At 55.7% G+C, this 19,957-nt stretch overlaps 1 protein-coding gene across 7 annotated transcripts in view; it reads left to right on the top strand.

Annotated features, from left to right (window-relative positions):
- The first annotated feature begins 2,005 nt into the window (after positions 1–2,005).
- Positions 2,006–19,957, top strand: part of NPRL3 (NPR3 like, GATOR1 complex subunit) — a 37,482-nt gene continuing 19,530 nt past the window's right edge. Inside the window, exons 1-5 of one of the 7 annotated variants that reach the window (XM_004750947.3) lie at positions 2,006–2,171; positions 7,491–7,560; positions 11,715–11,753; positions 14,992–15,121; positions 16,613–16,687. In XM_004750947.3, the coding sequence (XP_004751004.1) occupies positions 2,054–2,171; positions 7,491–7,560; positions 11,715–11,753; positions 14,992–15,121; positions 16,613–16,687 (432 nt within the window). In that variant the 5' untranslated portion in view covers positions 2,006–2,053. Of the gene's footprint in view, positions 2,172–7,038; positions 7,561–11,714; positions 11,754–14,991; positions 15,122–16,612; positions 16,688–19,957 lie in introns of those variants that run through there. The other 6 variants (XM_004750935.2, XM_004750939.2, XM_004750937.2 and 3 more) reach the window with 6 other exon arrangements.

Here is a 19,957-nt window from a genome sequence, read left to right on the forward strand (position 1 = left end):
TCTGTTTTTGGTTCTGATGTGCATTTCCCTAATGAGGAATGATGTGGGGCATCTTTTCATGAGTTCAGGGTCCATTTGGCTAGATTCTCTGGAGAAATGTCCTTTCACATCCTTTGCCCACTTTTCTCTCTATACATGCACCTGGGTGCCTTCCACTGAGGTCATGGTCCCAGGGTCCTAGGATCAAGCCCCACATTAGGCTCCCTGCTCCTGGGGCTCCCACTCCCCCTGCTCGTGCTCCCTCTCTCGCTGTGTCTCTGTCAAATAAATAAATAAATAAATATTGAAAAAGAAAAAGTAAAGTGTACACACACACACACACACACACACGGGATCTCCAAACTCGAGGTGCAGCTCAGACACGCACCTGGGATTTCCACACTCAAGTGCGGCTTGGACACACATGGGATCTCCAGTCTCGAGGTGTGGCTGGGAATCATGATCCATCTGGGCAAGCCAGGGCCTGTCACCCGTTGTCCTAGGGCTTGTGTCTGGGTTGAGCTCTTAAGTTTGCTTGTTAGCACGTGCTGGATACGGGGCCCTACACGGTCCCTCTGCAGGTGTTTCCCTCCTCTCCGCCTTCCTGGGTGGCACCCTCCAGTCCCAGGCTCTGATCGGGGGTCCCCTGACTTCCCCCTCTGAGAAACCCTCGCCTAGTCCAAGCACAGGAGGTTCCGTGTAGGCCCGTGTGTTCTTTTAGGAATTCTGTAGTGTTGGCCCTGACATTTAGGTCTATGCTCCACTTAAGAGTTTTTGTTTTACATTTTTTTTTAAAGATTTTATTTATTTATTTGACAGAAAGAGATAGAGAGAGAGGGAACACAAGCAGGAGGAGCTGGAGAGGGAGAAGCAGGCTCCTGCCAAGCAGGGAGCCCAACATGGGGCTCGATCCCAGAACCCCAGGATCATGACCCGAGCTGTAGGCAGACGCTTAACGACTGAGCCACCCAGCCGCCCCTTTGTTTTAAAGATTTTACTTATTTATTCGACAGTCAGAGATCACAAGTAGGCAGAGAGGCAGGCAGAGAGAGGAGGAAGCAGGCTCCCTGCTGAGCAGAGGGCCCGCCGCGGAGCTCGATCCCAGGACCTTGAGATTATGACCTGAGCCGAAGGCAGAGGCTTCAACCCACTGAGCCACCCAGGCACCCCGTCTTTTACTTTCTTGCTGCGGTGAAGTCTGTGCTTTCTGCTCTACACGAAGAGAACCGGCCCAGCCCTGCAGGTGCGTGGAGAACCCGGCTCGCAGCCCCACGCATGCGCGCAGCTTTCCGGGAGCCCGCCCCTCCCCCGCGCGTGCGCACAGACCGCCTGCGCCTGCGCCGACGGCCCCTTCCGCGCGCAGGCGCGTTCTGCGCTGGTACTTGGCCCTGCCACGGACCTCTTGCGAAGTTGGCGGGACGTGGGTGGTGGTTCTTGGGTTTGCAAGTTCCGGGGGTCGGTCAGCCCGGCTTCTGGCGCCGCACGGTTCCACGGCCTCGGGCGCGTCCTCGTCAGGCTCGTTCAGCCCCGCGCTGGGCGCGTCGTTCCCCGAGCCTCCCGCCCTCCGGCCCATCCTTCTCAGGTTGTGCCCCTGCCGGCCCGGGCGCGTCCTCTTCCCCCCGTCCCCCTCCCGGTCCCCAGTGTCCCCGTCTCCAGCGTCCGCCCCCCGTCCCCCATCGTCCCCGTCCCCCCAGCCCGGTTCCCCAGCGTCCCGGTCCCCCACCGTCCCGCTCCGTTCCCCCCCATCACCGTCGCCCCGTCGGTCCCCCACCGTCACTGACCCTCCCCCACCCCGGTTCCCCGCCGTCCCGTCCCCTCACCGTCACCCCCGTCCCCCACCGTCACTGTCCCTCCCCCCGTACCCCGCCCCCCCCCGCCCCGCCCCCAGCGCCCCCGGGTCCCCCAGGATCCCCGTCCCCCAGCGTCCCAGTCCCCTCCTCGTCCCGGTCCCCCAGCCCCCCGTCAACGTTCCTTCTCTCCCCCGTCCCCCCCGCCGTCCCGTCCCCGCCTCGTCCCCCACTGTCGCTGTCCCGTACCCCCCCCCCCCCACCCCCCCCCCCGGGTTCCCGGCACCATGGGCGACAACACCAGCCCCATCAGCGTGATTCTGGTGAGCTCGGGCAGCAGGGGCAATAAGCTGCTGTTCAGGTACCCCTTCCAGAGAAGCCAGGAGCACCCGGCGTCCCAGACAAGTAAGTGAGCGCCGGGGAGCCAGCCCGCCCGCGCTCGGACGCACGTCCGTGACTTGGGTGTCCTCGAGGATGGAGGCGCCGCCTGCCGCGTCCCGAGCAGTCGGGGAGTACCGGGAGTCAGAGAAAATCCTCTTGGGATTCCGCGGCGCCCCTCCGTCAGCGCCTGCCCTGCCTCCAGCCTCGCAAGAACGCGCTCTGGTCCCTCGAGAACGTACTGGGCTTGAAAGACCGGACCCAAGTGCAGGCTCAGGGCAGGTGCTCTTCGAGCCTGTCCCGCCAGGTCTCCTTCGCCCCGCGGGGGTGACCATATGCCCCTCTGGGCCACGCCGCTCCCTCTCCCGCACAGCCGTGTGTCCCGGCAGTTCCCCCACATCGTGCATCGCCCTGCAGGCGCCCCTTTGCCCCTTTCCGTGGAACCCCCTTCCCTGGAGCACCCTCGCTCCCGGAGCGCCCCCAAGAACATACCCTCTCCCTGGGGATGGAAGCTTAGGGTACATACAGTGTTTCACTATCCCGAATGTATTCACAGATACTTTGTTTCAAAAACGCTTTTACATTGGTCAGCATGGTACAGGGTCTTAAAGGTGCAAAGGGGGATAGATGACAGGAGTGCCCTTGCCCACCATGGAACCCCAGCCCCTGGACTCCCTGTCTGCGGGCAGCTGCTGTTACCATGTCCCTGTGCCTTTTCCCAGAACCTTCCGTGTTAGTACACCCATGTGCACACCTTTTCTTTCCTTTTTTAAATTACGTGCTTTTTAAGATTTTTTAAAAAATTTATTTATTTGACAGATCACAAATAGGCAGAGAGGCAGGCAGAGAGAGAAGGAAGCAGGCTCCCCGTTGAGCAGAGAACCTGATGTGAGGCTCCATCCCAGGATCCTGGGATCATGACCTGAGCCGAAGGCAGAGGCTTTAACCCACTGAGCCACCCAGGCGCCCCTATGTGCTTTTTTTTTTTTTTTTAAAGATTTTATTTATTTATTTGACAGAGAGAAATCACAAGTAGATGGAGAGGCAGGCAGAGAGAGAGAGAGAGAGAGAGGGAAGCAGGCTCCCTGCCGAGCAGAGAGCCCGATGCGGGGCTCGATCCCAGGACCCTGAGATCATGACCCCAGCCGAAGGCAGCAGCCCAAACCACTGAGCCACCCAGGCACCCCCCCATGTGCTTTTTAAAAGGTTTTATTTTAGTAATTGCTACACCCCATGTGGGGCTTGAACTCAGGACCCTGAGGTCCAGAGTCCCATGCTCTTCTGACTGCTCCAGGTGCACCCAGGTGGTTTCTTTTCTAAGCAGAAGTTAGCGCACTACACACTCGGTTTTGCCCTGTTGGTTCTGTATTCACTTGACATCTTGGGTATAGATTTGGAATCATGATCAGAATCGTGGGATGAACGCGCTGTGATTGATTTGTTTAATCCTCTGTGGATGGGCATTTCAGTTGCTTCCAAACTTCGGCAATACAGTGGGAGCATCTTTTCTGTATACAGGATTATTTCTCAGAATGTAGGATCAGCTCCCTGAATTGGGGAGGTTGGATCTAGGAGATAATGAACATCCTTATTTTTAGTAAGTCAGATTTCTCTATCTTTGTTAATGAGGTGGGTGAAAAGTTGTATCTGAAAGTGGTTTTCTGGGTTTTGTGTTTTATTTTTTCATTTTTTGAAGATTATATTTTATTTTATTTGTGCGAGACAGAGTGACAGGCAGAGGCAGAGGGAGAAACAGGTTCCCTGCTCAGGGAGTCTGATGTGAGACTGGATCCCAGGACGCTAGAATCATGACTGGAGCCGAAGGCAGACACTTGACGGGCAGCCATGCAGGCTCCCCAAGGATTTTGTGTTTTAGAGAGCATGGGTGAGCGAGTGCGCATGGAGTGGGGGTAAGGGGGGGCAGAGAGAGAGAATCCCAAGCAGGCTCCGTGCTCAGCGGAGAGCCCAATGTGGGGCTCGATCTCATGACCCTGAGAGCATGACCCCGGCTAAAATCAAGAGTTGGACGTGTAACGGATTGAGCCCCCCAGGTGTCTGATAGTGGTTTTGAGGCACATTTGTCTTATGACTGAGAGTGCACATGTTTTCTTCCTTTTCGAGCCATTTGGGTTTCATTTTTAGCGTACAGCTTACTCTTCACCTTTCCCTAATTTCATCTTGGGTTGAGTTTTCCCTGTAGATCTGAAAGGGCTCTTCATATATTTAGGGTAAAAATGGGCCTTTGTTACAAAGGCGTATGTTCTTAGTTTGCCTCTGTGTAGTTTTGGCTGCATAGAGTTTTGACTTCATGGAGTCAAGTTTTCATTCTGTCTTTTGTGGTTTCTGAATTTTGTTCAACATAGAAAGGCCTTCTGCTCTCCAAGATTATGAACGAAAAGAATTGAGACTCCTGAGTTTTTCCTTTCTCATATGTATTAGCTTTTTATTTTTATTTTTTATTTTATTTTTTTAAAAAATTATTTATTTATTTGACAGAGAGAGGGAGATCACAAGTAGGCAGAGAGAGAAGGGGGAAGCAGGCTCCCCGCTGAGCAGAGAGCCCGATATGGGGCTCCATCCCAAGAACCTGAGATCATGAGCTGAGCCGAAGGCAGAGGCTTAACCTGCTGAGCCACCCAGGCGCCACCAGCTTTTATTTTTTTTAAGTGTTTCTCTTGGTGTAAGTGGAGGCTCCTGGTAGGAGTGGGTGTCTTCTGCACACTTTGCCAAGGGTGCACATGTCCGGGAGCCCAGTGGAGCAGGTGCAGCGATGGTGAGGGCGGATGTGGGACTCTGGGGCGCCGCAGCTGCAGACCGGTTGGTTCAGGAGCCGCCATAATTTTCTCTTCCCTCCCTGGTTGGTTCCGCTGCTGTTATCACATAGTAAATTCCATGTTTCTTTGACTTTATTTTTCACCTTTCTTATTTCTCCCAGTGAGGTGCGTTCCACATGGATGAGCTGTTGTGACTTTACGCCGTTACGCTTTCAGATGGGACTGGTCACTTACCACGTCTCTTCTTCCGCATTATCCAGGCTGTTCGTGCCTCCTGTTCCCTTGGAACGTCACTAGTACTGAATGTATTGGGTCCTGCTCCCGAACTGTTGATGGCGTCATGGGGGTCAGGTTAAATGGATGGGTTAGCAGGGAAGAAGCGGCGTCTGCGCTGCTACTCAGGTCATGGCATGTCTTCTTTTCATTTGTATCTCCCTTGCTAGCATTGCTGGTTTCCTCACAGACCTCTTGCCTGGGACGAGCTTCTTACGTTTATCCCAAGGTCTTTTAGCTCTATTACTGGGGTAAGGTATGTGAAGGATATTGGCACATGGATATTTAAAAATTCTTTCTTTTGCCTATGCGTTTTCCGACCCAGCTGTCATCATACACTGAGAGGGTCCGTGTGTGTGCACGTGTGTTATCCTTTTTTTTTTTTTAAACTAAATATAGTAGCAAAAACATTTGCTATTTTCGTAACTTTTTGGAAAGTACAACTTTAAAAAAATATTTATTTATTTATTTGCTGGGGTGCCTGGGTGGCTCAGTTGGTTAAGCCTTTGCCTTCGGCTTTGGTCATGATCCTGGAGTCCTAGGATCGAGGCCTGCGGCTCTGGTGCTCCCTGCTCAGTGGGGATCCTGCTTCTCCCTCTCCCACTGCCCCTCCCCTTGCTTGTGTGCTTTTTCTTGCTCACTCTCTCTCTCTCTCTTTTTTTTTTTTAAAGATTCTATTTATTTGACAGACCAAGATCACAAGTAGGCAGAGAGGCAGGCAGAAAGAGAGGCAGAGAGGCAGGTGGAGGGGCGGGAAGCAGGCTCCCTGCTGAGCAGAGAGCCCGATGCGGAGTGCCCTCGCTCACTCTTTCTCTCAAATAAATAAATAAAGTCTTTAAAAAGATTATTTGGGGGCACCTGGGTGGCTCAGTGGATTAAGCCTCTGCCTTTGGCTCCGGTCGTGATCTCAGGGTCCTGGGATCGAGCCCCTCATCGGGCTCTCTGCTCAGCAGGGAGCCTGCTTTCCCCTCTCTCTGCCTGCTTCTCTGCCTACTTGTGATCTCTCTCTCTCTGTCAAATAAATAAAAAAACTCTTAAAAAAAAAAAAAGATTATTTGACAGAGTATGCGTGAGAGAGAGAGAAGGGGGAGGGGCAGAGGGAGAGACTCTAAGACAGCGAGATCATGACCTGACCTGGCTCAGGAGTGGGTTGCTTCATTGACTGAGCCACCCAGGCACCCTGGAAACCATAACTTTTTTGAAAAATTATTTGTTATGGAGGGGCGCCTGGGTGGTTCAGTGGGTCAAAGTCTCTGCCTTTGGCTCAGGTCATGATCTCAGGGTCTTGGGATCGAGCCCTGCATCGGGCTCTCTGCTCAGTGGGGAACCTGCGCACCCCCCACCCGCCCTGCCTGCCTCTCTGCCTACTTATGATCTCTGTGAAGTAAATAAATAAAATCTTTAAAAAAAAAATTTGTGGGACGCCTGGGTGGCTCAGTTGATTAAGCAGCTGCCTTCGGCTCAGGTCATGATCCCAGCATCCTGGGATCGAGTCCCACATCGGGCTTCTTGCTCAGCAGGGAGCCTGCTTCTCCCTCTGCCTCTGCTTGCCATTCTGTCTGCCTGTGCTCGCTCTCTCCCCCTCCCTCTCTCTGATAAATAAATAAAATCTTAAAAAAAAAATTTGTTATGGAGAAAAATATATAACATAAAACTTGCCATTTTAAAGTTTACACTTCAGGGCGCCTGGGTGGCTCAGTGGGTTAAGCCGCTGCCTTCGGCTCAGGTCATGATCCCAGGGTCCTGGGATCGAGTCCTGCATCGGGCTCTCTGCTCAGCAGGGAGCCTGCTTCCTCCTTCTCTCTGCCTGCCTCTCTGCCTACTTGTGATCTCTGTCTGTCAAATAAATAAATAAATCTTTTAAAAAAAAATAAAGTTTATACTTCAGTAACCTGAGTTACAGTCACCATAATCACTTGGCTGTGTTAGGCAGCTGTCCCCCCTGTGTAGGTCCAGAATTTTCATCAGCCCAAACTGAAATCTGTAACCATTAAGCAATAACCCCGTTTCCCCTGTTCTCAGCCTCTGGTAACCTCTGGTCTGCTTTGTGTGTCTGAGCTTGCCCACTGAGGTGTTTCCTGTAAGTGTTGTGTTTGTCCTTTTGTGTCTGGTTTCCTCCACCCGGCACAGCATTTTCAAGTTGCCCACGTTGTCGCCTGTGTCAGACTCCACTCCTCCTCAGGGCCCCAGCGTGCATCTGCCATGCTTTAGAAGCCGTTTCTCTAACGCACCCCCCCATCCTTGGGTCGGTGGTGGGGCCCGTGTGCTCAGCCGCTCTCCCCTTTGTGCCCTCGCTCAGATAAGCCTCGCAGCAGATATGCCGTCACCAGCACTGGAGACCATGCTGAGGACCAGGACGGGGATTCCAGGTGAGCGCCGGGCTGGCACTCGTGATGGGGCAACGCCTGCCCCAGGCCTGGGAGGGCCCCACCTCCTGCTGACCCAGTGGTTTTCTGCCTCCAGAAGCCTGGTGCCCTTTTTCCCGTTTGCGGGGTGTTTGGGGTTGTGCAGAGCTGGGGATTGTGTTGCCAGGGTCTGACCTGTGGCCCAGCATGGCCCATGTTCCAGCTGGGGACCCGGCTGTTTGGTGAGGCCGGAGAGCACGTTCATCTTCTGTGAGGGGAACAGGGAGAAAAGCAGACCTGACTTCTCAGGCGAGTGCCCAGAGGTCACGGGAAGGTGCCCGCGTGCCGCAAGCCTGTTCAGTGGGGATGGGGGTCAAGAGCCGGGCCTCATGTGACCCTTGCTCTTTTAGGGCGCAGGTGAGAGGCAGGTTTGGTTCCTTCCTGTGTGTGCTCCCGCTGCTTTTTCTGAGATGAGCTGTCAGGGTGGCAGACGTCAGACGTGACTACGTCTACCGTATGTTTATTGTAAAGCCCAGGGAATGGTAACACAGGCCCAGCTGATGGAGGGAGGACGGTAAACCGGCTGTCCTGGGCGCCTGTAAACGTAGCTGGGACCTGAGTGAGGTAAAGGACTCCACCCGCACTGTCCCGTGGCAGGAGAGCTGCGGCCCCTGCTGGGCCTCTGCCTTGGGGTGAGCCCCTGCGGTCTCCCTGAGTCCTCTTGAGCAGGCTCTGTACCTGCTGTGGTGACATGCAGCTCCACAGTGTGCCTTTATCCTTTCTCGTGAGGGTCGTGGGGCCTCGGGCGTGACCAGTGACCTTCTGTGAGGGCAGCAAGCTTTGAAGGAGAGACCAGCGGGGCGGGGACAGCGTGTGGGGAGCTGTCGGACATGTGCGGCTGGTTCCGCTCCATGGAGAAGCTGTGGTCCCCTTGTCCTCTGAGGTCGGCCACTTGGAATAGGCTCTTAGAAGGGGCGCCTGCACCTTATCCTCCACCTGGGGACACAGATGGCTTTAGAGCAGGGCTGGCCGCCCACCCGCGTGCTCTAGCTGTGCAGATAGGAGGCTCAGGCTTCAGAGGGTGCAGAAAGTGCTCTGGGTTTCCTGGGACGCTGGCAGCACCTGGCTCCTGCAGGTGACTCACAGGCTAAGAGGAGGTTTTTAGGGAATTATTTCAGTATTTAGCATAAAGAAGAGGAAGAACCTTGGGAAGGGAGCGAAGCATCCTGGGTCTCTCGGGGTATCACAGGTAATGCTGTTCGCTAAAAGAGCTGGTTCTCTGTACTGTCTCTTTCATTGAATTGAAGAATTCCTTCCTTTGGGAATTGGAGCACAGTATGGCCTCTGCGGATGCCACTCCCACCCACCCCTGTTGTCAAAGATACAGGTTAATACCTCTGAGTGCCCAGCTTTATTTCGTCACGTCGGCCTGCCATGCCTTTGGTGCTGGGGGGCAGCCGTGTGATGGCTCAGACACCTTCCTGGAGTAGTTCAGGGTTCTCCCCGATGGTCTTCTCCAAGGTGCTTTTCTTCTGTTCCCGCTTATTTTGCCAGACTGAAGCCACGTTAACAGGCCACTCGTGCAGCTTCTGAGTGTGGTGATGGAGGTGCGCTGCTCGAGAGAAGTGAGGGCGCGGGGCTGTGCTGCGCACTGTTAAGTCACTGTTGAAATAGAAATGAAACTGGTGAAATCTGTTCCTCCTTTGCACCAGCCAAGTTACAGGTGCTTGGGGGTGGGGCACGGGTGACGACTGGCTGCTGTCCCAAGTGGCTCAGATCGGCAGTGTCTCCACCGCTGTAGAAGGTCCTGTGTTACAACACGGGCTTGAAATCCAGATGTGAAGTTGCAGCAGTCCTGTTGGATGAGTGCTGGGCACCAGGGGGCTTGTGCTCCTTTTCTCCCTCCCTCTTTTTTTTTTTTTTTAAAGATTTTCTTTGTTTCAGAGAGAGGGAGCGGGACACAGAGCACGAGCAAGCGCTGAGGGAGAGGGAGAAGCAGGCGCCCCGCTGAGCTGGGAGCCCGACCTGGGGCTCAGTCCAGGACCCTGGGATCATGACCTGAGCCAAAGGCAGCCGCTTCCCTGACTGAGCCCCCAGGAGCCCTCAGGGAGGTCCTGCTCTTGCATCTACCCACGGCCATCAGGAGAGGTCCTGGAGAAGGCCTGGACTCAGTCACAAAGGCTGTCGTTGGTGCCTTCCCGCCCAGCGTGGAATGTTCTGGGCACTCTCACAGGAAAGCCGGTAGCTTGAAAAAGAGTCGACTTCATTTCAAAACACTCAGAAATCATCTTACTTTAGATAGAATCCAGATGACCTCAGAGGTTTTTGTCCACACCCTTAAGTTCTCGGTTAGCATTGTGAGGTGCTGGATTCCGGGGGCCCTCCTGCCCTCCTCAGGCCTGGCCACCTTTCTGTAAGCCGTGGGTCCAGCTTTTGGGCACACTCACCCCCTCAGGTAGCCCAGAACCTCGGGCCGGTGGGCCAGACAGGCACACAGCTAGTCTTCTCCGCCAGGTGCACGGGGCTCCACCAGGCCTCTCTTGACAGCTTTGTTTCTGCTACTGTGCATGTGCACATGTGTTAGAAAGGTAGTCCTTGGGGTGCTTGGAGGTGAGTCGGTGAAGCCTCTGCCTTTGGCTGGGCCAGGGTCCACACCCTTAAGTTCTCGGATCAAGCTCTCCATTGAGCTCCCTGCTCAGCAGGGAGTCTGCGTAAATAGTCTTGAAAGGAAGGAAGGTTCCCCTGTTTCCTAGAGCTGAGGTTGATGCAGAGAATGTGGGTAAGCAGTGTTGTCCCTGGGCTTGGGGATCCCCGCCCCTTTCCTGGCCCAGCCAGTAAGTCTGCACTGGGGGCTGCCTGCCCGCGGCATGCTGGGACATGTGCAGGCCCGGGTTCCTGCTGGGACTCTCATTTTGAACCTGCAGTATATGGTCTCGGGCATGTTCCTTCTGCCATGAGCCTCTGTTTCGCTGTCTTAAGACACCTGAGGGTGGCAAGGCCCCTCTGCCTCTCCCCCCAGGTCTGGGGATCATGGGAACACGTGTGTCTTGGTGAGAGTGCTTACTGGCAGCCCTGGCTCCCTTAGAGGGCAGACGCAAGTTCATGAAACATGCCGGGGGCATTTGACGTGTCCCCACCACAGCTGGGAAAGGGGAAGAGCACCACTGGTTCTCGGAAGCCCCACATGCTCTTCCCTTTGGGAAGTGAGGGATTTTGCTGGGACCTGTTTGGTTGTAGAAGACAGAAGTTGTAGGAGCTGCACTGGTGCTCCTAGGGGGCTTCTGGGTGACCTGGGAAGGTCCACAAAACATCTTACTCCCTTCATACTATGTGCAGGGATGAGCTGATGTTTGGGAGCTGTTGAAGAAGGGGCTCTTGGCTGTGTGTGTCTCTTACATGGGTCTGTGGTGCGTATTTCTTGGTGAGAGCTGTGCAGAGCCACAGGCCCAGCGGGACAGCCTGGTGGTCCCGGCATGGGGTCGTGGTAGGCTCTCATCCCTCCGTGGCTGTCTCCACGCGGGGGCCTGGCCTACTCTCTGTGCCGTGGACACTGGGAAAGCAGCATGTCCTAGAGCACAGTCCTCTGCAGAGTGATGGACTCTCTAGAAGACCGAAGCCGCGTGGTGCACAGGTGTCCCAGGCCCCGTCCAGATTGGCCGCAACCTCCTCAAGGCCGATGGTCCTGTGCTGAGCAGGGCTCAGCGAGCCTGGATGGGCAGGAGGCGTGTGTCACTGGTTGAGGCTGCCACAGTCAGCGGCACTCACCAGTTCTCACAGGCTCTTCCGTACGGGGTTCTCAGGGGGTCCGACCGAGACGGTTTTGTCAGAAAGATTAAAGTGCTTGCGCCTGGGTGTGCTGTGACACGATTGGCGCTGGGCTCTGACCCTGGGCTTCCGGCTTGCTCTCGCTCCTGAGAACTGGCTCTCCGTTGTGCCCAGCTCTGCTTCCGTGTGGGAATCGGAGCTCTCGTGAGAGAACGGTGGTAAGTCTTCACCTGGGCGAGTGTCTGTCTTCTTTCTTGTCCGGTAAGTCGCTTAGCTTTGCCTTCGGCAGGTAATGCTGGTGGTCGCCCTTCTGCTAGACTTTTAACGCTGTTTAATAAAACAGCCTTGTAACTCTTCATGAATTTTAAAATCAGTGTGTTTGTTTGCTCTTGATGGTCCTGTTCCCATTCCAGCAAGCCATGTCCTCCAACCGATGAGCGATTGGTTGCAGGGTAAGACGACGCTTCTCCACCATCTTTCTGTCTTGATTCCTGCTGCCTTCTCTTCTTGTAATTGTGCTTAAATCCTGATTGCCCTCAGTGTTGAAGAATGACTAACGAGGCACACAGGCTCTGGCTCGGACCTCACTGCCCGGTCCCCACGAGTGCCCAGGCTCCCCACAGCCCCTGCCCTTTCTCCACCTGGAGTTACTCAGCTATCCCCCACTCCCTGGGAGGCCAAGGCAAGGCTGGCTGCTGCCAGGGAGACTTCTGGGACCAGGTGTGCACGCAGACCTCCCCTCCTACAGGCAGGCACCAGTGGCCTCAGGAAGGTGGTAGGCAGGCAAGAACAGGGCTCCCTGTCTCCCGAGTCAGCGTCCCCCTAGAAAGACCCTTGGTCATTGCCTCTGGTTTGCATTTCTGTTTGTTTTTTTTTTTTTAAAGATGTTATTTATTTATTTGACATATAGAAATCACAAGTAGGCAGAGTGGCAGGCAGAGAGAGAGGGGAAGCAGACTCCCTGCCGAGCAGAGAGTCCGATGCGGGCTCGATCCCAGAACCCTGGGACCATGACCCGAGCTGAAGGCAGAGGCTTTAACCCACTGAGCCACCCAGGCGCCCCCAGGGATATTAGTTTTGTAACGGCTGTTTTATTGTGTGGCAGCACACTTACCAGGGCTTTTGTCTTCAGAACGTGGGAAAAGGATTTTTTGGAAACAAATATTTTCACTTGTTTTGTTTAACTTTGCTGTTCATGTCAGTTACGTCCCCTTCCCCCAAGTCTCATGGTGCGACTCTGTGACACTGTGCGTTAGGTCAGCAGACACAGTATGTGAAGTGTAAGCCACTCGGGTGGGTTTTTTTTGTTGTTGTTGTTTTTTAATCATTAGTGTGTAATATAAGTTACCGTGAGTGGATTTCTGTGTGGGTCAGACTGGCTTATATGGGCAGAGCAGCCACAGGCCACCCAGGCCACCCCAGAGAACCACTTAGGGTCGTGTGGCTTTTAACTTCGGCAGCACACGGCTCTCAAGTTGGCCCCCTCTGTTGTGTCCTTTCTGGACCCAGAGTGGGGAGTGTTTTTTATTTGGGTCTTGGAAGGGTACCTCTTGGATCCAGATATTTATAAGCGTGAACTGGACCACCTCTATTTGTCTCTGAATCTCGGCGCATTTCACAGCCGGACTCAGGTTCTGGGACCGGTGGCTAAAGGCCAGGGCTGGGGCCCCTCTGTGGCTCTCCATGATGGAGCAGAGGTTGTTAGTGGAGATTTTTGGATATCACAAGAAAGTGTGAACCTCTGGGATGGTAGGAAGTTGTTTTTCTGTCCGTCATCTCTGTGTCCCTCGTATCGCTGGGTGGCAGAGTGCAGGGGCAGTGTTTGTTTAGATAGGGATGGAATGTTGGCAGAAGTGCTTAGTAGGGCTTTATCAGCGGGAGCCCTCCCTCGGCATCACCGTGTCCCTCCAGTGGGAGGTGTGGGGCAGGGTGAGCCATTGAGAGTTTTTGAAGAAAGCACATCACACCTCCTAAGACTCTGCAAGCTTCCATCTCTGGCTTATTCACTCTAGAGAATGGTGTTCCTGGGAAGGAGTGACCCACATTGGGGAAGGAGTGACCCACATTGGGCGGCCAAGGGCTGCAGCCGTGTCCCGAGTTCCCCAGAATGTCTCTGACAGCGCTGGTCCTGGAAGGTCCAACTGCATTCCTGACTGTACAAGAGGCAGGGCAGCCCGTTTTGGCCAAAACCCTTGCATCTGGTTTGTTTTGGGGACCACAGAGTGATCAGGGGCTCCTAGGGGACCACGTTGGCCCTGGGGGAAGGCTAGAGGCCAGCATGGCCAGCTCCCCTTGGCCGTGCTAGGCTCGCCTGCTGCCTAGGAGAGAGGCTTGGAGAGAGCCCATCGCTGCCTGTCTTGCCTTTCTCCGTGAGCTGGTTGACCTCAGCGAGGCTCTCGTTCCAGGCCGGTTCCAAGTTACGTCTCTCGCTTGAGACACTGAGCCCTGCCGAGGGTGAGGAACCCAGAGCAACGGCCCCTACTAGACCACGTAACGTCGAGGTCATTTGCTGCCTCAGAGTTGGACGGGAGCCGCAGTCTGTGGTAGACTTTCCCTTCGGAGTGGTGGGGGTCCGTTGCCGCCCTCCCTGCAGAGTGAGCTCCTTTAGAAGAGAAGCTCTCGAGGGGTCCCAATTCCCTGTGGCTCCTCCATGAAGGCCTGGGACGCACCCTGGTGTCTGTCCTCATCAGCCTCCTCAGGACTATCAGGGCCTCCTTACCCAGGGGCAGAGCGTGGCTGTGGAGCCGCCCTTTCCCACACAGTGGGCCCTTCCGGCCCGATGTTAAATGTACTTTTCCCAGGTGGAGAAACGAGCACAGGACTCGTCTCCCTTCTGGCTCCTGACCAGACACGGGGCCTCCGAGTTTCTAGAGTGGAGGCCCCTGCGGCCTGGGCTCTGAGATGAGGGTCTGCACTGTACCCCCAGCCTCTCCTCCCTGCAGTGATGCTCGCTTATCTGGGTCCCCTGGGCAGGAAGGAACAGGGTTGCCCGTGGGGAGACCGGTGTATAGGTGCCTCTCGACAAGGGTGAGCTCAACAGTGGTACCGAGGCGGTAGCCAGATGTACTGCCCCACCACAGCCTTCCTCCTTCCCACGGCGCCCAGCCGGTGCGTCCCCACCTTCGTTTCCTGTCACCAGCTCTGCATATCTTGCACTTCTTCAAGGTTTCTCCCCTAGTAAGAGCTGGAAGGTTGAGATGCTCAGCGTAGGGGGACGCCCAGGCAGCCTTGCCGTGAGGAAGGTCAGTGAGTGATGTCCTTTATATACCTGGGGTGGAGGGTGCAGCCCGGCAAACCCGGGCCAGTCAGTCCAGGCGTCCCCACGTGCCTGTGCACCTCGGCGAGCGGCTCCCTGGGGCAGTGCCAGCTGCAGCTGCTGTCCTCCCTTGAAAAGCAAACTGCCATGCGTCCTCTCTCCTGAGTTCCGTAGAGCATGCCAAGAAATGACAGCATGTGCCTTCATTCTATGCTTCTCATGCCTTTTACCTCGTAATCCTGGGATTTATGTCCCCGGTCGCGGGGGCCGCTTCTGAAGGGCGACTGACGGCCGCTTCCAGGTGGGCAGTGGCGGTAGAGCACTGCACGCACGAAGCGGCCCTGTCCTGAGACCCTTCCCCTCGGAGGGCAGGTGGGCCTGGTACCGTGGCACGCTATGTCCTGATTTCCACTCTGCCCTTGTGTTATTTTAAGGTTTTCGGATGTCATTCTGGCAACAATTTTGGCAACCAAGTCTGAAATGTGTGGCCAGAAATTTGAACTGAAGATTGATAATGTGCGGTTTGTTGGACACCCGACCCTGCTGCAGCACGGCCTGGGGCAGGTACGGCCTGGGGCAGGTACAGCGCCCAGCAGGTGGGGCTCTTGCTGGACAGGTGGGGCTCTCCCTGGGCAGGTGGGCTCTCGCTGGGCAGGTGGGGCTCTCCCTGGGCAGGTAAGGCCCCCCTGTGCAGGTGGCGTTCTCGCTGGGCAGGTATGGCCCCCCTGTGCAGGTGGCGTTCTCGCTGGGCAGGTATGGCCCCCCTGGGCAGGTGGGGTTCTCGCTGGGCAGGTGGGGCTCTCCCTGGGCAGGTGGGGCTCTCCGTGTGTAGGCACGGCCTGTCCTGGCTCCGGGGCCCTCAGGGAGCTGTAGCTCACACTAGTGAAGGCAGCCATCGTATCATGCCGTGTCCCTGACCCCTTGCATGTGTGTGTGTGTTCAGTGAGCTGCGTATCCCCATAGGCCTGCCATGGTTTTTGCTCTTTGCTTCCTGAGTTCTCCTGACTGCTACCTTCCCCTTTATATCTAGGACGTCCATCTCTGAAGTGGTGCAAGTCTTTTTTCTTATTTATTAAATGACATCATAGCAAATAGGATGATTAATTCAGTTCTTAGTGTTGTGCTAGACTTCTGGGATGAATGACATGTTACGGTACTGAGGGGTTTTAACAAGATCGAGGGCACTATTCCCCAAGGGAGTTTGACACCAAAACCTGCTAGTCAGTCCTTTGCACACAGAATCAGGGCTTTGATAAGATGGGGTAGGATTCAGCTCTATCTATAGGATCCAGAAGCTGCAGTCCTCAAGTCTTTTCCCTGAGTTTCCCTGTGGAAGGAGTTTCTGAGGGGGTTGGCTGTTCCAGGATGGCAGTCCGTGGCTGGTGCACCAGGTCCCACTGGTGACACCTTCCTCTTTACCAGGCCTCTGTAGACAGGCCTCAGTCCCCGCTGCTGACCTGTGGGTGGCAGGGGGAGATGGGACATTTTCCCAGGAGTCACAGCCTACCAAACCAGGGATGGTGACCGTCCTGGTGGGTTGGCCCAGGGAGATGTGGCCACCACCCCCTCCCCCAATCCCCAGACACACTCCCGTGCCTTCTGCTGGCGGCACGCGTGACTGACCATGGCCGGGTGCCAGGCAGCGCGGTCCCGATTGGCTCTGAGTGTTACCTGTCTCTCCGTCGTCTGGAGCAGTTGCCCAGCCTGGCGGGGACGGGACAGTGGAGACAGCAGTGGGGGAGGGAGGGTCTGGGCAGAGAGTGTCCCGTGTGCTCGAGCCTCTCCCCATCAAGCTCCCTTCCGTTGCCTGCAGTAATCTTGTCCCTTGGGGCCGTGGCATCGACCCTCCCGCTGTCGTCTCAGCCGCGTTTCCATCGGTCTGTGCTGCCCGTGCTTGCCTCTGCGGAGGCGGTGGCCACGTCTCAGAGACCCTTGGGCTGTTTTATTCTGGGTCGGCTACCCTCTCGAGCCTTTTCCTGTGCCTGAAGAATAGCTCTACATAGGGTTTCTTGGGACGTGGTGGCCCTCACTCATTAGATTGTATTTCTTTTCCAGGTTTCAAAAACAGACCCATCTCCGAAGAGGGAAGCCCCCACGATGATTCTTTTTAATGTGGTGTTTGCGCTGAGGGTGAGCTAGTGCACAGATGGCTGGAGAGCCCTGGCGGCTCGAGGGCGGGGAGCAGGGCCCCGGGGCAGGGGAGCAGGGTCCTGGGACGGGAGCGGCCGTTCATCTCTGGTGACAGTGTCATTGGCTCAGAGCTCAGACTGCAGGGTCGGCCCGGCTGCTGCCAGGCCCCTCTGGGGGTCCTGCGGGAGTTTACCCTTCCTGTGTCAGTTCCAGGACAGTTTCATTGCCCCTCCTCTCCCGGCCCCTGGAAACCACCGGTGTGCCTTCTGTCTGTGGGCTTACCTGTTCTGCATTTGCGTAGAGACAGGATTCTAGACAATATTTTTTTTTTAAGATTTTATTTATTTATCAGAGAGAGCGAGAGAGAGAGAGCGAGAGAGAGCGAGCACAGGCAGACAGAATGGCAGGCAGAGGCAGAGGGAGAAGCAGGCTCCCTGACGAGTAAGGAGCCCGATGCGGGACTCGATCCCAGGACGCTGGGATCATGACCTGAGCTGAAGGCAGCTGCTTAACCAACTGAGCCACCCAGGCGTCCCGCATAGAGACAGGATTCTACACTGTGTGGCCTTCGGCGTCTGTCTGCTTCCACGTGGCTCACGCACGTGGTAGTGTGCCCACCCCTCTCGTGGTGGCAGCGTGTTCCATGTGTGTGGAGCTCAGCGGGCGCGTCCGTCTGTAGTTGCGGTCGCGGATGCGCTGTCTCTGCGCTCCAGCCGTTGGGAGCGACATGTATGTGTTGCTGCACTAGGGCCCGTGCTGTGACGGACATTTCTGTCCAGGTGTTTGCGTGGACGCCCGGTTTTCTTTCCCTTGGGCACACACACTCTGGAGTGGCATTGCAGTGCCGTGTTGAGGACGGGTCAGACGGCTGCCCACGGCGGCCCACTGTCTGTGTCCTCCACACCAGCACTTGTGATTCTCCGTGTCGTGTTTAATCCATGAGCCTCGGAGTTTCTCCGGGCAGTTCCCAGACTGCCTGAAGTTAGGTCAGAGGAAGTTTCTCTTCAGTGAAGCTGTCAGGATCTGAGGGACCCACAGGAACATGAAAAGCGCCCCCGGGAAAGCCTTACTGTGTTCCGAAAGGACTGGGAGTTGCCCAGGAAGTCTGTCTTGTGGCTGTCCTGTGACGGGATCCCTGTGAGCTGCCCCACTGCCGGTTCGTACAAAAGCAGTCCGTGTTCTTTCTGATGGGCACGTGTGGCCCGTGCGCTGGCTTCACAAAAGCATCCCAGACCAGGTGACTGGGTCTCAGTGACACGGAGCAGCGTGTGCTTTGCCGGCCCTCAGAGTGGCCAAAATGACATGCAGCGCAGGGAACACCTGTAAGATGGGGAATCGTTCCACGTCTCGAGGTGCTTTTCTCTGGAGAGAAAACCGCATTCACTGTGAGCGGCTCGAAACCACAGTGACACCAGGGCAGAGCCCCTTGGAGTGAGGCTTGGTCTTTAAAACTGGCCCCCGCGCTGCTTGAGACAGCAGCATGCAGGGTTAGCAGGGGCTGTCCCGGGCCTGCCGTTCCACGTGGAGACCTTTACTTTGTCATTTTGGCCTTTGCACAGTGTAAATAATGTCAGGTGTGACTGACAAAACTACATACTGCGCACAGCCACCAAGAGAGCTCCAGGAAGTAAGAAACAAAACCCCCAAATCACGATGAACACTGTTGGCCTGTGAACCCTGACAGTCCCTGCGGGATGGGCAGTGAGAAGCAGCCATGGGTCTGCCCTGCAGGCAGGTCCTGGTCGCGGCGGGACAGTGCAGGGGAGCCGACTGGGTGCCACCTCTGGACACTGCCGTCCAGAAAACAAGCGGCTTCTGGAGCTGCGAGCAGACTTAGGATAACGGCGAGGCCGGAAGCAGTGCAGGCATCCAGTAGTTGGGTCGCTGAGACAAGGGGGAGGCCTCACACTGGTGCGGCCCGTGGCTGGCAGGGGTGAGGCGTGGGGGCCCGGCCCGAGCCTGGAGGAGGACGGGTGGATCGCTGCGCTGGGAAGCAACGCGGTAGGGGACCTCACACAGCAGAGGCCGTGACGTTGAAGAGCGGGAGGAATTTTAAATGATGTAAAGCATTGGTATTTTTAGGGGAGAAAGTTATTTTGTCTTTTTTAATAGTCATGAAAACATACATATATACTTTAATACTTTGAAAAGTTTTTCCTTTGAGATTTTATTTATTTATTTGATGGAGAAAGAGATCACAAGTGGGCAGAGAGAGAGGGGGAAGCAGGCTCCCCGCTGAGCAGAGAGCCTGAGATCATGACCTGAGCTGAAGGCAGAGGCTTAACCCACTGAGCCCCCCAGGTGCCCTACTTTAAAGAGTTTTAAACAAACCGCCCACTAGTGACAGTAATAGTCTGACCACCCTCGTACACCCATCTCTGATGTCCCCCAGCTGTCACCAGCCCGCCCTGGCTTCTCCCCTGCCCTGTTGTTCAGGCGTTTTGGGCAAGCCCCGCAGCTCATGTCTGTTCAGTTCTGCATACTGTGGGTGGCTTCTCTATCAACTGTGAATGTTGGTGTTATACCATGGCACCTTTTCACCCCTGATAAAGTTCGCTGTGATTTGGTATCAGCTAGTGCCTGATGGCCATAGTTTTGGCCGCTGGCCTGTCTGGGCCAGGATGAAAACCTTGCCCTCACGAGTGTTTGGGCTGTGTCTGTGGGTCTCTGCCGGTCTAGGACCCTCCTCCCGCTCCGGCCCGTTGGTGTTCCGTGTTGGGGTCCATCTCATCGTGCTTGCTCTGTGTGTGTGTGTTGCCTGCAAATTGGACGTCTGCTCTGGAGGCCTCTTTCTGTTTCAGTGCACTTTTTGGGAGCGAGAAAGTCTCACAGGCGATACCCTAAATCTCCTGCTGTTTCACATCACCTATGGGGCAAATGCGGCATTTCTGAGTTTCCCCTCAGGGCCGGCATGTCCTCGGTGGTCCCTCTGTCCCTGTGGCCAGAGTGAGCCTTGGGCTCTGCAGGCACCTGTGTCTGTGGTGTCTGGCCTGTGGAGCCAGGCAGGACACCCCAGGGCACCCTATCAGTGCGGGTCTTGCCTGGGTGCATACCCCGCTGCATGCCTGGGAGTGTGGACGTCATGGGCTCAGGCGTATGACTTAAAACGCCGTAGTGGCCCGCCAGTGGGACCTGGAACATAGGGTCATGCTCTCCCGTGTGACTCGGTGGCTCAGGAGGGGAATAGCCAGGTGCATGGGATCATTCCTCCCCTGTTTGCTGCCGGGACCGCCTGTGCAGACTCTTCTGCAAGTGTGTTTTGTCGGAAAG

This window comes from Mustela putorius, unplaced genomic scaffold (genome assembly GCF_011764305.1).
Source record: "Mustela putorius furo isolate JIRA1106 unplaced genomic scaffold, ASM1176430v1.1 tig00004007_pilon_pilon_pilon, whole genome shotgun sequence".
Classification (NCBI taxonomy): domain Eukaryota; kingdom Metazoa; phylum Chordata; class Mammalia; order Carnivora; family Mustelidae; genus Mustela; species Mustela putorius.